The 15,585-nt window shown below is 41.6% G+C and overlaps 1 protein-coding gene across 2 annotated transcripts in view; it reads left to right on the top strand.

Moving 5' to 3' along the window:
* LOC311055095 (interferon-induced protein 44-like) overlaps positions 1 to 15,585 on the top strand; it is a 47,232-nt gene that overhangs the window by 29,817 nt on the left and 1,830 nt on the right. The window contains exons 1-6 of one of the 2 annotated variants that reach the window (XM_084071194.1): positions 12,450 to 12,522; positions 13,107 to 13,298; positions 13,409 to 13,427; positions 13,968 to 14,166; positions 14,961 to 15,104; positions 15,231 to 15,414. In XM_084071194.1, coding sequence (XP_083927320.1) covers positions 13,109 to 13,298; positions 13,409 to 13,427; positions 13,968 to 14,166; positions 14,961 to 15,104; positions 15,231 to 15,414 — 736 coding nt within the window. In that variant the 5' untranslated portion in view covers positions 12,450 to 12,522; positions 13,107 to 13,108. Of the gene's footprint in view, positions 1 to 12,449; positions 12,523 to 13,106; positions 13,299 to 13,408; positions 13,428 to 13,967; positions 14,167 to 14,960; positions 15,105 to 15,230; positions 15,415 to 15,585 lie in introns of those variants that run through there. The other variant, XM_084071193.1, reaches the window with a different exon arrangement.

Here is a 15,585-nt window from a genome sequence, read left to right as displayed (position 1 = left end):
CCAGTTCGACGGCTTCCATCCTCAACACAACCCACGCCGACGACCCTTTACACAAATAAATTGCTAACTTCATCTCCTGCGATTTCAAATATCTTTTCACATTGTACACCACTGCACACTCCCCACAGGTCTGCCATACCAGGTCTGAGTAATCACAAAGTGGGTTTTGGTCATTGGAGAGGTGATGCACGTCACCTCTTTCTGAAGTGGGTACTTTCAAAGCCTGCCGTGGATTTAGGAGAGCACAAAACTCTCTCTCACACTGTGAGGTGCCTGTAAGGTGGCACTGCAAAGTGAACGACGCGTCACGCTAGACGTTCGGGCCCGAACTTCTAGTATATATATACAATTTGAATCCTGCGCCATGTCGGTTGTCAGTATGTACGTACGTTGTATGTGGCCAGTGTGACGTAATCTGACATCACGCCAGTGTGACGTAATCTCACGACAGCATGACATCACGCATGACATCACATCCTACCTATAAATTCTAGGATGCCGTCAGATCGCACCAGTTCGACGGATTCCATAGTGGGTTTTGGTCATTGGAGAGGTGATACACGTCACCTCTTTCTGAAGTGGGTACTTTCAAAGCCTGCCGTGGATTTAGGAGAGCACAAAACTCTCTCACACTGTGAGGTGCCTGTAAGGTGGCACTGCAAAGTGAACGACGCGTCACGCTAGACGTTCGGGCCGCATAGCGGCCCGAACTTCTAGTAACTTATACAATTGGGGTTGTTGTATTTTGTCTCCCTGCTCTTCTACTGAGGCATTTAGATTGTATCAAAGGTCATGTCTCACCTTGACACAAGATCTGACAAGAATTTTGACCTGATGGTCAAGATTCAATTTATCCCCTGAGCAAGCAGGCAGACTCTATTGGCTCAAAGGTAAAAATGTCAGCATGTACACTGGAAAGGTTACATAGTGCAGCTTTAACTGTCTTAACTTTCTTGCCAACCACCTATTGGATTACAGTGCAATTACATTGATCCAGGATTTGGATTGTGTGTATGCTGTATTTAGATAGGAAATGTATATATTTATTCCTAAACTATTAATACATGCTGTTTTGCTTTATAGCTGTTGTCCTGTACCTCCATAAAAGAAAAGAAAATGAATCTGTTGTTATATAACTGTTGGACAAGAGAAGGAAACTGTCAGCGATAATTAAGTCACAGCTCTGAGGGGAACACACAATGAAGGTACTGTATGAGGAAGAAAACCAAACTAGGAGAAAGATGCGTGACTAGGAAACAAATTAATTTGCATAAAGTTTCCCCTCTCTCTCTCTCTCTGTATCTTGTTCCATCTGTGAACATCAAGTTGAATATCTAGTTTTGGATAGACCTAAGTATAACACTCAAGTGCACAACAGACGCACAGCACACACACAACACATGCACTCATAAGCATCATAACACTGATTTACAGTGTTACATTGGTCAGTGTTCTTTCAGTCTTCAATAGTGATTCTCAATAGGTTTCAAATGGACCCACATTTTTGGTGTTGACCAAGAAGTCAAGACCCAATATATTAGGGTCCTGTGATGCTTTTGGGTGCCGACCCACTGGTTGAGAAACAGTGACGCAGAGCAGGGGTATTCAATGTTCTTTTTTTTTCTGTGACGTTTTTCATCCCACCGGGGAACAGTTTTCTGTGCTGACCGCAGAGGGGGGAATAGTTAATTTTTTGTTGTTTGAATTGTATTCAATTATGCATTTTATGTATTGTTGAATGATAATAAAGCTATCTATCTAATCTATCTACTGTATAACCCATGTGGGGCAGTGTCATAGCAGAGAGGATGGCCGTCAGCTCCTGAGACCACGCCCCCACCCGGAGTCTCACCCTACCTTCCGAACAGCTTAACCAATCAAAACTTTCATCTTTACTCGCAGATTTGCACACAAGCGCACGCACACTCACACTCACACTCACACACACATTTAATCATTTATTTATGTCCTCATAAGAGATACAACACAAGGACACAAATATTACAAGTTGCTGTAATAAATATACAGTCAGCTAATCATGGACAAATACCCCCACACCCTTCAGGGGTACAAATAACAGCGTCTTCGCCATATTTGGCGTCTACCGATAGTAGAAGAGATTCCACATAATTTTGCAAGCCGTTTAGCTGCTTTTTTTGGCATCCCAAGTTGTTGGAAGCCTCTTACAACCAACCTACTGTATGTACATGTCCTAGGCTGCCAAAGATAAACACAAATAGATTGCACCTATAACCTAGCTCTGTGATGGTATGGAGGAGCGGCTGGTATTTAATGACTTTAGTCATAAAAGCTTCCTCTAAGCTAGAGTCAAGGTGTAGGCCATTTAAAGAATGGAAACTGATCCGTTTCCTTCATTGACAACAACAACATCTGATGTATTAGCTTATAGATGTGCAAAGATTTCAGGATTTTCAGTACAGAGTTGAAACATGGAAGGTTTGACACAGGAATACATTCTCACTGATGGTGTAAAATGTTTAGATATGTCCTTAGTTTTGAGATCAACTATTCTGTCGTGGTGTGCTATGTAAAGCCCTTTATAGGCATAGCAGCCATTCAGAATGTGTGACATGGTTTCTGTAACAAGCCCTGTGCTGTGATGCAAATGTAGTGCTCACTTGTGCCACTAGTCGGTGAGTGACACTTCTAGTTATAACTAGGTACACTATAGTACCCAAGGCACTATAGTGTAATCTGGGCTAGTAGGTTTAGTGTAGGTTCGACTGCTGGAGCTGTGGGGAACACTTAAAGGACTCAGACACAAAGTGTTAACTGATTGCCGGCTATTTATATTTGAAAAATGATAAACATATAAAACAAACAAACATACAACATCAACAATGGGGAAATACACAATGGTTGGTACCAACAATGTAACAATTGCTTTGTCACTTCAATTCTCAAGTTCACTCTTTCTAATCTGGGTGCACCCTTCTAACTTGAACCTCAATTGTCAACATTAAATTCAAGCTTGTTCTGTTCCAGTTATATCAAATCAACAATGAAAATAGGACAATTGCAAAATACAAATCCATAAACATCCACCCTTTAAATAAGGTAATTATTCACTCAGTTCCCAATGTGAGGAGGTAAGGTAGTAGTGATGCGCGGGTCGGTTTTTTCATGACCCGCCCCGCGACGGAACCCAACCCGCCTCAACCCGCCCCGCGAACCCATATATAAATCTATGGATCAACCCGCCCCGCGACCCGCGATTTTTTTTTATTCTGTAAAATCATGGTTAGAAAATAATCCCCAAGTGTATTCAAACTGTTTTATTGTTATTATTCTTATTAGGAATAAAGACAAAACAAGAGCATGTGATTTTTCTTTTTTTTTTTTGCATGTGAGAGCGGCTGACCCGCTCTCCCGCAGCCCGCATAATTGCCTCCGAAATTCTGACTTGACCCACCCGCGCCGCGGGTTGACCCGCGGGTCCCGCGGGTTACGGGTCAACCCGCGCATCACTATAAGGTAGGGTAAGTGTCAGTATACGTGTTAAGGTTCCAGGGGTAGACCAATGAAGGTAGGTGTCAGTTTAAGTGTCAGAGTTCCAGGTGGGTTCCAATACCTAGGAGGTAAGTATCTGGGTTCAGAGTTCCAGGGGAGTGTGTGTGTGTGTGTGTGTGTGTGTGTGTGTGTGTGTGTGTGTGTGTGTGTGTGTGTGTGTGTGTGTGTGTGTTGGGAGTACTGCAGCTGAGAGTGGGGGAGTCTGCAGAAGTAGGCCTACCACACAGTAGAGTGCAGTAGAACTGTCCAGTGATCGCTGTCAATCACTCTCTAGATCCTGGGTGGGTTAGCTCGCCATCAATTGGAACGGTCACTGGAAAAGATCCAATCCGACAAAAAACCTGACCTGTCATCAGACAGGGTCAGAGAAATCCAATCAGTATCATTGCATCTACTGTGTTTTCTATTCAGTTTTTAACCATGAAATAACATTACATGAAACTTTTTAAATGAAACAATAAATGAAATACTGTATGCATCACTGTGCATTTTTAAATCTTTGTACATACTTTTTAAACAAACAAATGTACTTTAAACAAAACCATCTAAACATGAATTCAATACACTCTTGTCAAACGCAATGCAAAATGGATTACATACATTTTGTAATCAACACTTGAAAACAAACTCCATTTTTAAACTGTTACATTAGAATGTGTTCAATATTAATTCAAATTGCAAAAAACATCCCTTAAATTAAAAAGAATGAACAGTCTCACCAATTCTGTGAAACAGGCTGGGCACAAACATGAAATGGCTGCCCCAGTGAATCCACAATTGGGTTCTAGAAGTCAAACAATACCACACATCAAAACCAAAGTAATTTTAACTTATTTGTTACTCTTGAAATTAAATTGTTACTCTTCAAATGAAATTATAACAACGGGTGAGTTACCTTGCTTCTCTGTGGTTTGCATATATTTTTATTCTTCTAGATCTCAACTTCTCCTCTCTGTGTTCTTTGCTGTCTGCTCTGTGCAGCAGTGGCTTTTTTCTGGCTGTCTCCAACCTCAACAGCTGAACTGACTCTAGCTTGATTGGGGATTGGTTTGATTAGTGCAGGACTGCAGGTGTGAGTAACTGGCTGCCTCTGAAGGTCAGCCTGACCTGATTGACTGCTAATTGGCCAGAACCACTTGTCACACTAATATCTGCCACTCAGTGGTTAAGTTAGTTATGTACTGTATAGCCCACTCCATATCATGTGTGTTACACAAACAATGAGGTACATGGGTGGTGGGAAACCAGAGGGAAATGTTGAGTCTGGTGGGAAGGATCTGTAACCTGGCTTTTACTGTAATGGTAATAATGTCCTCATTGAGAGAAGTGTTCCTTAGAAATGAATGGGAAACAGAGTAATCAGCAGAGGGAAGACAAGCAAGTTTTCCCTGAAGTTTAAGACCAGTCCAGTGGTGTTGTTGTTGTTGCTGATGTCGAAAAAGATCCAGCAGGGTCCGCCGAGCACCTGCAGATGTCAACAGGTGAGTGTGTCCACCGTAGGTCACTGTAGCTCTCACAGAGGTGAGGGGGTCAGTTATTAAGTCCTCAGAGACCCTCACAGTCTCCGAATCAGACCGGACCCACTCCAGGGACACTCCGGTTTGGACACAGAGGTCGTTCAAGTCCGGCCAGTCCGATGAAACGCCAAAGCCCGGGGAGTGAGTGTCCAGTTTCCCACTGGGTTTCCTTTTGAACCCTAGGAAGTGGTGCTCTGACTCCCTGGCTAACAGGACCTTGTGTCTCCTTAGATCAAGGAACAGGGGAGATCTGGCCAGTTCCCTAACATCCCTGTCATTATCCAACATGCTCAGTAGATGGGATATGCACATGCTGGTATAAGTCCGCGACACACTGGCTGCGTTTACATGGACAGGTTTATTCCACTTCAATTCGGAATGAATGCTCATTCAGAATAGAAATGCTCATGTAAACGCATCGGTATGGCCATACCGGTCTGATCCGAATGAAATTTCATTCGGGTTTGAAGGGCTGGTATATACCGATAGAATCGGGCTACATTGCCCATGTAAACGCACTGGTATCAGACTGGTATACATTTGTTCTTTTGCGCATGTGTCATTGGCTAGCGCGGTGACGTAGACATGCGTAGACGTAGACACTGGAAACAGTGCACAGTGCAGACAGTGGGCTTACATGTACACATACTGTGCACATACAATGATTTAAAACTATACTAAATAAACCCCCAAAAAATATCTAATTGAAGTCGAGGCTTCAGGTAAATTACCTTTATAAGTACATTACATGCACATTTTGGAGGTACATTGTGTGATTCAATAAAATTCATTTTAAGGTAAAGTTTCAATGTCCATTGAAGACTTTACAACAATGGCTGCCATTCAGGAATGTTCAGGCTAGAGAGAGGGGCGTCTCCCTGCATGATTGACAGCTTTTAGCACCAATGGGGTGAGTTTTATTCAGGAAAGTGTAGGAATAGGCCCAGGGAGCTGATTTTGCTGCATTAAACTCATCAATAGCAGACCAATGGCCGTAGCCAGGATGCGGTGTGCTTCCATTATCAAACCTTCTCTCTACCTTCTCTCTCTTAACTTGTTTTATTGTCTCTCTTCTCTTCTTCCTCATTTACCTATATAGCTGGCAGCTTTGATTGATTGTGAGCTGTGGCTTGTTATTATTTCTCTCTGGCAGCCGTGACTTAATTGTTATTATTCATTACCAAGGCTGTCAGAGGTAAATAATAAATACACCCCCGCCCCCAACCTGGCCCGAAGCACTCTGCGCATGACCAGAGTTCTATTCCGAATGAATGCTTTGCTCATGTAAACGATTGAGGAACAGGAATACTTTTATTCAGGTGCCATGTAAACAGTTGGGTATACATTTCTATTCGGAATGAGTTCATTCTGAATGAATAAATATCGTGCATGTAAACGCACTGGGTACACCCAGCCCTCCCCTGAGGGTGGAAAACTATATCACGGGTGCTGTGTGTGTTCAGGGCAAACCACTTACGTACTAAGCTCACTGTTTTATTGTTCATTTGACTTAGTACATTCTGCTGGATATGAACATTGGAGAAGAAGTGTTGTACTTTTGACAGAGCTACCGGTCTAATGGCCTCTAACTTGTCAATGTCAATATAGACTTGAGGTAGTTTTATTTCCTCAAGTGACCTGATCATGACATCATGTGAAAGAGTCCCAAATGCATCTCTAAAATCAAGGAGGACTGTGTACAGTCTACATGACTCATGCTTGAAATCGTCTATCCCTGTTTTAAGGCAAAACACATGCTCATTCATTCCTTGCCTGTTAATGTATGCTTTTTGCTTGTGAGACAAAATATCAGCATCAACTAACCACGGAAGGATTCTATCCAGCATGCATTTAATAAAAACCTTATATGTTGTTGGGAGAAGGGATAATATGTCTCTCCATGTAGATGGATCTTCAGGGATATTGTCTTTCTTGGGAATACGATGGATAAGTGCTCCATTCCATGCATCTGGTACTCTCATATTCTCCAGACAGACATTAAAAATAGTTGTCAGAGTCTGACATGACTGAGTGGTTTTGAAAGTCTCATAAGTCACCCCATCCACACACACACACACACACACACACACACACACACACACACACACACACACACACACACACACACACACACACACACACACACACACACACACATACACACACACACACACACACACACACACACACACACACACACACACACACACTGAATAACACTAAAGTAAACTGAAACCAATTATTTGTTTACTAACATTGAGACTGGACGCACAGCTGATTGTTTCACGCAATTAATTCCCAACCTGTTGTTTTGGGGTGGGCTGGTTTCAGCACACCCCAACCCCCTCTTGTGTGGTGGCTAGTGAGGAGCGTCCTAGCGAGACCTGACAGAATGGGTTACATTGAGCGCATACTGGTTCTTATCAGTGTGACGTCGTCTGTTAAGGGGTCTATTGCAGACTAAAAGGCTAATGAAATGAGGAGTGAGTTGCAAAATCAAAACACGGCAGTAGGAGGCAGACTTCCCTGAACACAAATGTAGTCACAATGTCAAATGACACCTCTGTATACACGAATCCACGGAGCGCTGCCCTGTAGGTGGCGCCGCCATTGCTGCGGTGTCAAACTCAGTCAGCTGCTGCTGCGGTTCTGTCCGTCTGTTCACGTTACTCTTTACTTGCTTGGCTGTTGGAGCAGCCATAAACTACACAGGTTCATCCCGATTTTCTGTACATCTTTGTAAAGTTAGTGTTAGTAAAAGTTAGTAAAAAGCAGGTAAAAGAGTAACGTGAGCAGTCAGTGACTGCAGCTGACTGACACCGCGCAGCAGCAGCTGATCGAGTCTGACACCGCAGCAATGGCGGCGCCACCTACAGGGCAGCGCTCCGTGGATTCGTGTATAGAATATAGACATGGCACCCTAGGGCCACCATGACACACATCCATCTCATTTTGTTCAATAAAATGTGTTAAACTTAAGTAGAGGTGTCATCTCTTACTAGTGAATTAAGAGTTAAATGATCACTGAGGGATTTGCATTAATTTACAATCTGAATACATTAGGGTCCCAGTGAATGAAGGACTCACTGTAAATGTCTTTCACCATGTCAATGTAGACTTGAGGTAGTTTTATTTCCTCAAGTGACCTGATCATGACATCATGTTAAAGAGTCCCAAATGCATCTCTATCTATAAATGGCTCGAGGCCCCCCAAGTGCGAGGCCCTGTGCGACCCACTACCCTAGCGGTGGCTCTGCCTCTGCCGCTGTCAAATAAAACAAAATGATGTTTGTTGTTACATAACTGGCGGAAAAGAGCAGGAAACTGGCAACGATAATTAAGTCACAGCTCTGAGGGGAACACACAGTGAAGGTATGAGGAAGAAAACCAAACTATGAAGGAGAAAGATGCGTGACTAGGAAACAAATTAATTTGCATAACGTTTCCCCCCTCTCTCTCTCTCTGTATCTTGTTCCATCTGTGAACATCAAGTTGAATATCTAGTTTTGGATAGACCTACGTATAACACTCACGTGCACAACAGATGCACAACACACACACACAACACATGCACTCATAAGCATCATAACAACACTGATTTACAGTGTTACATTGGTCAGTATTCTTTCAGTCTTGAATAGTGATTCTCAGAAGGTTTCAAATGGACCCACATTTTTGGTGTTGACGAAGAAGTCAAGGCCCGATATATTAGGGTCCTGTCCCTGCTTTTGGGTTGAGAAACAATGTTGTAGAACAGGGGCCGTCAACTTTTTTCAACAAAAACCAAGTGGTTCAAGTGGTTAATGTAAAAAATAATAATCAACCCCCCTGTTGAAGACCCATGGTGTAGAGAGAAACCAGGTGGATATGTCCCAGTTGGACACTGCTATCGAATCGATAGGTCGAAGCTCATGGTCACAATCAAGGTCAGAGTCCGAATTAGCCTGGACAATTTGTCAAAATTCTGAATTTTGATTTAGGCTTCCCACTCTTCTTTAAACCGCTGAAGTACATTCAGTTTGGCATCAGAAATAACAATAAGATAAGTTCAAGCTGGTGGAAAAAATCTATTATGCTTGTTTGTAAATGATCTGGCAAAGATCTTGTTGAGGTTGTATTGTGTGATGCATTGGGGGGGTTGCCCTTGAGCAAGCAAACTGGCTAACCCACTAATCTAGACCCCATGTAGCTTTGTCTATGATTAGGGGAGCTCAGGTGGTGCAGTGGTTATTGGTGAAGTGCCTGCCCACCAGGCTGAGGGTTCGAATCCACCGCGTTGCATCAGGCTTTGTCGAGCGTCAATATGAACACAAACAAGACCATTACTGCATCAAAAGTAATCAACAAACTATACTATAAATCTAGCCAAACATTGGCCAAATTGTCAAATAATACGTATAAGAAAGAGGCAACATTTTTGTAAATAGCCGATGTACAAGCTTGTATATGCTGCATTAGTATATGCTGTTTTGTTATAGCTGTTATAATTTGTGTTTAATTTATGGAGGCAAATGACAACTGTTGTTATGTGGAAAGAGAAGGAAACTGGCACAGATAAATAAGTCACAGTCTGAGGGGAACAAAAGGTGAAGGTTTGAGGAAGACCAATGATGGTGGAGGTTGTTGCGTGACAAGGAAACATACATTTACATACACACAAGGAAATACATTTGCAGAAAAAGAAATCCCCTCTCTTGTTCCATCTCTGAAGTTAAATATCTAGTCTGGGCGTTCATGCTCTCATTGTTGGTTGATGAAGTCATGCTGTTGTAGAAAACCTGCATGTCTGGCTGGGTTGGATAGACATACAACACTCAGGTGCATGCGTGCCGGCACTGGCTCAGGTGGTAGAGCGGACGCTTGGGAATCGGAATGTTCCCAGTTAGATCCCTGGCTCCACCTGGATTAGTGTCGAAGTGTCCTTGAGCAAGACACTGAACCCCTAACTGCCCCCAATGAGCAAGTTGGTGTCTTGCATGGTTTCCTCCACCGCCGGAGTGTGAATGTGTGTGAATGAGTGAATATAACGCATATTGTGAAGCAATGCCCCACCAAACCAGCATTCTAAAATCCCCAAATCCTAAAAAAAACTCCAAACTGTTTTATTCCAAAATAAAATCACACTTGTGAGGCCGTCGCGCCCTCCGTCTGTGATCAGCTAATCTCCGGCACTGTTGGCTTGATCGCAGCGAAACTGTGCACACACACACCCTGGATGCCAATTCAGAACCTCTGCCCCATTTTTTTATATGGGCCTGTTATAGCGCCACCAGGAGGCCGCTTTTTGCTAAACAATGTTTTTGACAGTAGCCTACTTCTACAGATTGTATCCAAACATCACGCAAATCAGTACACAGTATATCTATAGTTATTACACAAAACTGGTCTTTCAGATTTTGCATATTCCATCCTGATTGACTAAGAATTCCAAAATGTGCAGCAGTGCTCCTTTTTGAATAAAGTGCCTCAAATCATGAACACAGCATGCAATTTATGTGAAATTGCACACACACATTCTCACTAGGCAGAGGAAGAAATGTCACTTGAACATTTTCAAATCAGCCTCATGGTGGCGCTATAACAGGCTGATTCATGTTTTACCTATAACTGCACCAATCTGTGTAAAACTTTGTATGAGCACTACTTAGAGGCCCAGGAAAAACCTTTGCCCTGCAAGAAGGGGGCTCAAAGGAAAAAAGGTTTGAGAGAATACCTGGAGGAATATCTCCCAGTTGGACACAACTATCAGTGATGGCCTCACCAGTAAATGACAGTGTTACATCTATGACTAATTAAATTAATAAAGAAGAGGGAAAATATATAATTAACCAAAACATCCTCAGGAATGGAGAGATTTAGAACAAGAGACAAGAGCAAAGTCCCCTTCACCCTACCATTTGGTCCTATCCCTCTGTTTTGCACGTTCATGTGTAGGATAGGGAGTCCCACTCCTTTTCACAATGGGGGGTAGGATCCATATACTCCTCCAATCATCTTTCTGTTCAACTTCAACCTGTAAGGGAGAAGAATGTCTTAAAAACTGGGCTTTTTGTCTCCTCCAGGCCGAAAGGCATGTCAAGAGAGTATGTTTTACCCCCTGTCCATCCGTCCGTGTGTCCGTGTGTCCGTCCGTCCAGCTGTCTGTGAGCAGCTAATCTCCAGCACCATTGGCCCGGCTGCTGTGAAACTGAGCACACACACTCCCTGGACGCCAATTCAGAACCTCTGCCCCAAATGTTTCACATGGGCCTGTTATAGTGCCACCAGGAGGCCGATTTGTGCAAAACAATTTTTTTTATATCACTCCTACAGATTTTATCCAAACGTCATGCAAATCGGTACACAGTATCTCTATAGTCATGTAATCAATCCGGATCTGTCCGATTTCCCAGATTCTATCCTGATTGGCTAAGGTTGGCTTCCAAAGTTTGTAGGATTGGTCCGTTTTGAACAAAATGCCTCAAATCATGAACGCAGTTTGCGATTTTCGTGAAATTTCACACGCATATTCCCACTAGTCCAAGGAAGAAGTGCCAGCCTTTTCACATTGGCCTGTTATAGCGCCACCAGCAGGTCTAATTTAGCAAAACACATTTTTGGAACAAAATGCCTCAAATCATGCAGTGTCCGATTGCCGTGAAAGGCCTACGAAGGAATGCCACCCTTTTCACATTGGCCTATTATAGCGCCACCAGGAGGCCACAATAACCTACCTGACCTGGCGGAGACCTGTGCTCCGAGGAGCACCTTTTCTAGTTTAGTCATATGATTATGTCATGATAAATTGTTTCATTGTAGATCAGCTATTTTTTGCAATGAATGAACATTTCTGCCAATAATGATATCCCCAAAACAGTATCCTCAATATGCCTGGTGCACAGGCAGCCCATATGGGCTTAGAGGACATTGATCAAACAAAATAACAATATATAGGCAATATGGCATCACATACGGTTTCAGTCACAGTGTTATTGTTTACTGACCCTTCAACATGTTCACAGGGTCAGTTAAATTGGCTTTTTTACAGGATTCATTCAAACATACACACACACACACACACACACACACGCACAGTGTACAAGGCTGCTTTTGATCTAATCCAAAGTGTCACTGATCTCATACAGTGTGTGTGTGTGTGTGTGTGTGTGTGTGTGTGTGTGTGTGTGTGTGTGTGTGTGTGTGTGTGTGTGTGTGTGTGCGTGCGTGCGTGCGTGCGTGCGTGCGCGTGTGTGTGTGCGTCTGTCCGTGCGTGCGTGCGTGTGTGTGTGGGTGGGAGGGAGGGGAGTGGGGAAAGCGTTCTGGGTATGTCCAGGCTCAGTCTGGATTGGCCTGTGCTCACCCATAGATCCGCCCCCTTTTTAAGTCACTTGTTACAACAGCAACATGAAAGTGGATAAAAGGATTCAGTTGCTCTCAGTCCATTTAATAATTTTGCAGCATCAACATACATACTTCTAACTCTTGGACAGAGGAGGTACGTGTCTTTTTTTTTCTTTTTCCCACCCTGCTAACATATTTACAGGTCTTGTAATAATAATAATAATTTAAAAATATATGTAGTATGACATACAAAAGTATGTATGATATACAACATGATATTGTTTTTTAATGTATTTCAACAATAGCGTTTGACAGTTTACTCTGGCTATTTTGTTTTATTGAATTGAATTTAGATTTGTTGTTCTTTTACTGCAGTAAGATGGAGATTTACTTTTTAGTTTTGTACAGATTTTAGGGACACAAACTATGATGTAGGTCAGTGGTTCTCAAACTTGTTCATATCAAATTCCCCCAAATGAATATGTATTTATTTGGCCTCGGACCCCCAATTGGAAGTACGTTCAGTTATTTACAAGCTCAGCAACATGACAAAAATAGCCGATCTACAAGATCACAATGTGTTGCAATGAATGCCTTGTCAGTATATCAGCAATTTTCAAATAGACACAAAAATAGAATGTTAAACTGTTCCTCATTTTGCTGGGGAGACCCATGGGAAACTGTACTTTGTACATTGTAAACATACATATTAAAATCAACAATGATCTTACTTTGTAGTTATGGGAGCTGAAGAAAGCAAACCTGTTGCAGAAGTACGTACAGAAGTACATACAGTGTATAGGGATAAGATTATCCATGCACCTGCACCTCCACCTGAAGTACGTACAGTGTATAGGGATAAGATTATCCATGTACCTGCACCTGCACCTGCACCTGCACCTACACCTCCACCTCAACCCTTTCTTGATGGTAAGAATGTTACAATGTTCAATTATTAAAATAACATCATTCATAATGCAAATTGAAAAATGTTACTTAATCTATGTTTGTGAATTGTTCTCTTCACTTTTTTCCCTCAGCTGAATGGAGGAAGTGGAAGTAAGAAAACATAATTCTTAAATAACAACTAATGTGTGGTAAAACTGTGGTCTTTATTCATCAATATAAACATGCAACTTTCTTGAAACGCTTTTTTACTATTTCTGGGGGTTCTGTGGCGTGCCTGCTATAAAATGTTTTCATAAAAAAGTAACCCTTGTCTTGTATGGTAGTCTGGCTATCCTACTTTAAAAGAGCAAAATCTCTGTGTGTCCTGTGTACGTCTATAGTTCACATATCTTTAGATACCCAACAGGCACCGTCTAGTTTCTTATAATGTACCTTAAAAAGAAAAGAAAAAAGAAACGCATAAAATATCCACTTTAATGTTATGATTATTGTATAATTACTAGTCAAATGTAATGTCAATAACATCATGGTAAACTCACTGTACCACCCACTGTCTGGGACAACTAGGAATGAATCCCATAATATATTCAATATGTGTAGAAATGTATATCAAACATTATATGCTAAAATATGACATTTAATGTAAGTATTTTATTTATATAAAATGTATAATTTATCTTATTTCTTTAGGAACAAAGACACGCTGCTTAAAGGTGTGAAGGAATACGACCGTGAAGATGAGGACATCAAACACATCAGGATTATGCTCTATGGACCAGTAGGAGCTGGCAAGTCCAGTTTTATCAACGCTGTCAGCAGCTGCTTGCGGGGGAGAATGAGCCTAAGTGCAAAAGTGGATGCTATGGGTGGTGAAAGTTTCACCTTAAAGGTAAGTAATACCTTTTAATCCAATATATTTACTGGTGAAAGTATAATCATTAATGTATGCAATGTATGTTTTTGCTTAGTATACTGCACTGTGTGATGCACCTTCACAAGACAAATCATCATTACCTTTATTTAAACTCAGTACCGTTGAGGGGCAAGCCCTCATTTTCAATGTAGCCGAAGTTACAATACTGGACACAATCCAAACCCATTACAGATTGACAAGGAATGTGAATCAGAGTACAATTACAAAATACAAAACTTAAACAGTATCTAAAACAAGTCATTAAAACAAAATAACGTAATTAAAACAGGTGCAATCACGGTTAAAAGTGGTTAAGGACCATTGCTCTGAACTGACCAGATAATGGAAAGGCACAGCTTTTTAAAGACTTTTGAAGCTCATTCCAGGAAGTTGGGCCACTGACAGAGAAAGCTGCCTTGCCTAATAACTTTTGTACAGATTTTAGGGACACAAACTGTATGATGTAGGTCAGTGGTTCTCTCTCTCTCTCTCTCTCTCTCTCTCTCTCTCTCTCTCTCTCTCTCTCTTTCTCTCTCTCTCTCTCTCTCTCTGCTCTCTTATTGTCTTTAAAGACCCTGTAAAGCAGTAATTATATGTATCCTCAGTTTGTCACACCACATAATACTGTGAACCACAAAGATACATTTGAGAAAAACAAAAAACAGAATCAAAATAATAAATATTTTTCACTTTCATCTCAACTAAGTGGTCACTAATGGTTTGGTTGAGCATTTGAATTGCATGACAATCACTGTTCACGTTTTTTACAGTATAAAACCCATAAAATAAAAAAAGGAAAAGGACAACACTTCCCCCTCGTGTTCAATGACATCATGGGCCTTGAGGAAAAAGATGGAATTAAGGAAGAAGACCTTAAATTGGCTTTGGGAGGCCATATAAAGGATGGCTACGCGGTAAAATGACTGCATGTCTCACACCCTGATATTTGATCATTAATGAAAATGAATAATTTAAACCATATTTCATGACAAATTAATACAATATGTAATTGTCTATCATGATTTCATATTTGTATTCAGTTCAATCCTGTATCAGCGATGACAAGGATCAAAGGACCCAATAATCCTTTCTACAACCCTGAACCCACTCCAGAGGACAAAATCCATGTTCTGGTTTGTGTCGTTCCTGCCAACCAAGTGGCCGTTTTAACCGAGGCATTCACAAACAAAATACGGCAGATCACACTTGCAGCCAGAGACCTGGGTAATAGCACATTTTTTTTGCAGTCTTCCTAAAACTTAAAAACCCCTGTTAGTGTTGTTACGATTTAAATCAGAATAACTATGTTTCAGTGTTATCAGTCGTGGCCGAGGACCCTCAGCTCTAAACTCAGCAAAATCTGCACTTCTCTGATAACAATCTGTCATTACTTCT

Source organism: Gymnoscopelus microlampas, assembly GCF_963454915.1.
Source record: "Gymnoscopelus microlampas genome assembly, chromosome: 11".
Classification (NCBI taxonomy): Eukaryota; Metazoa; Chordata; class Actinopteri; order Myctophiformes; family Myctophidae; genus Gymnoscopelus; species Gymnoscopelus microlampas.
This window is presented reverse-complemented; position numbering and strand designations above follow the sequence as displayed.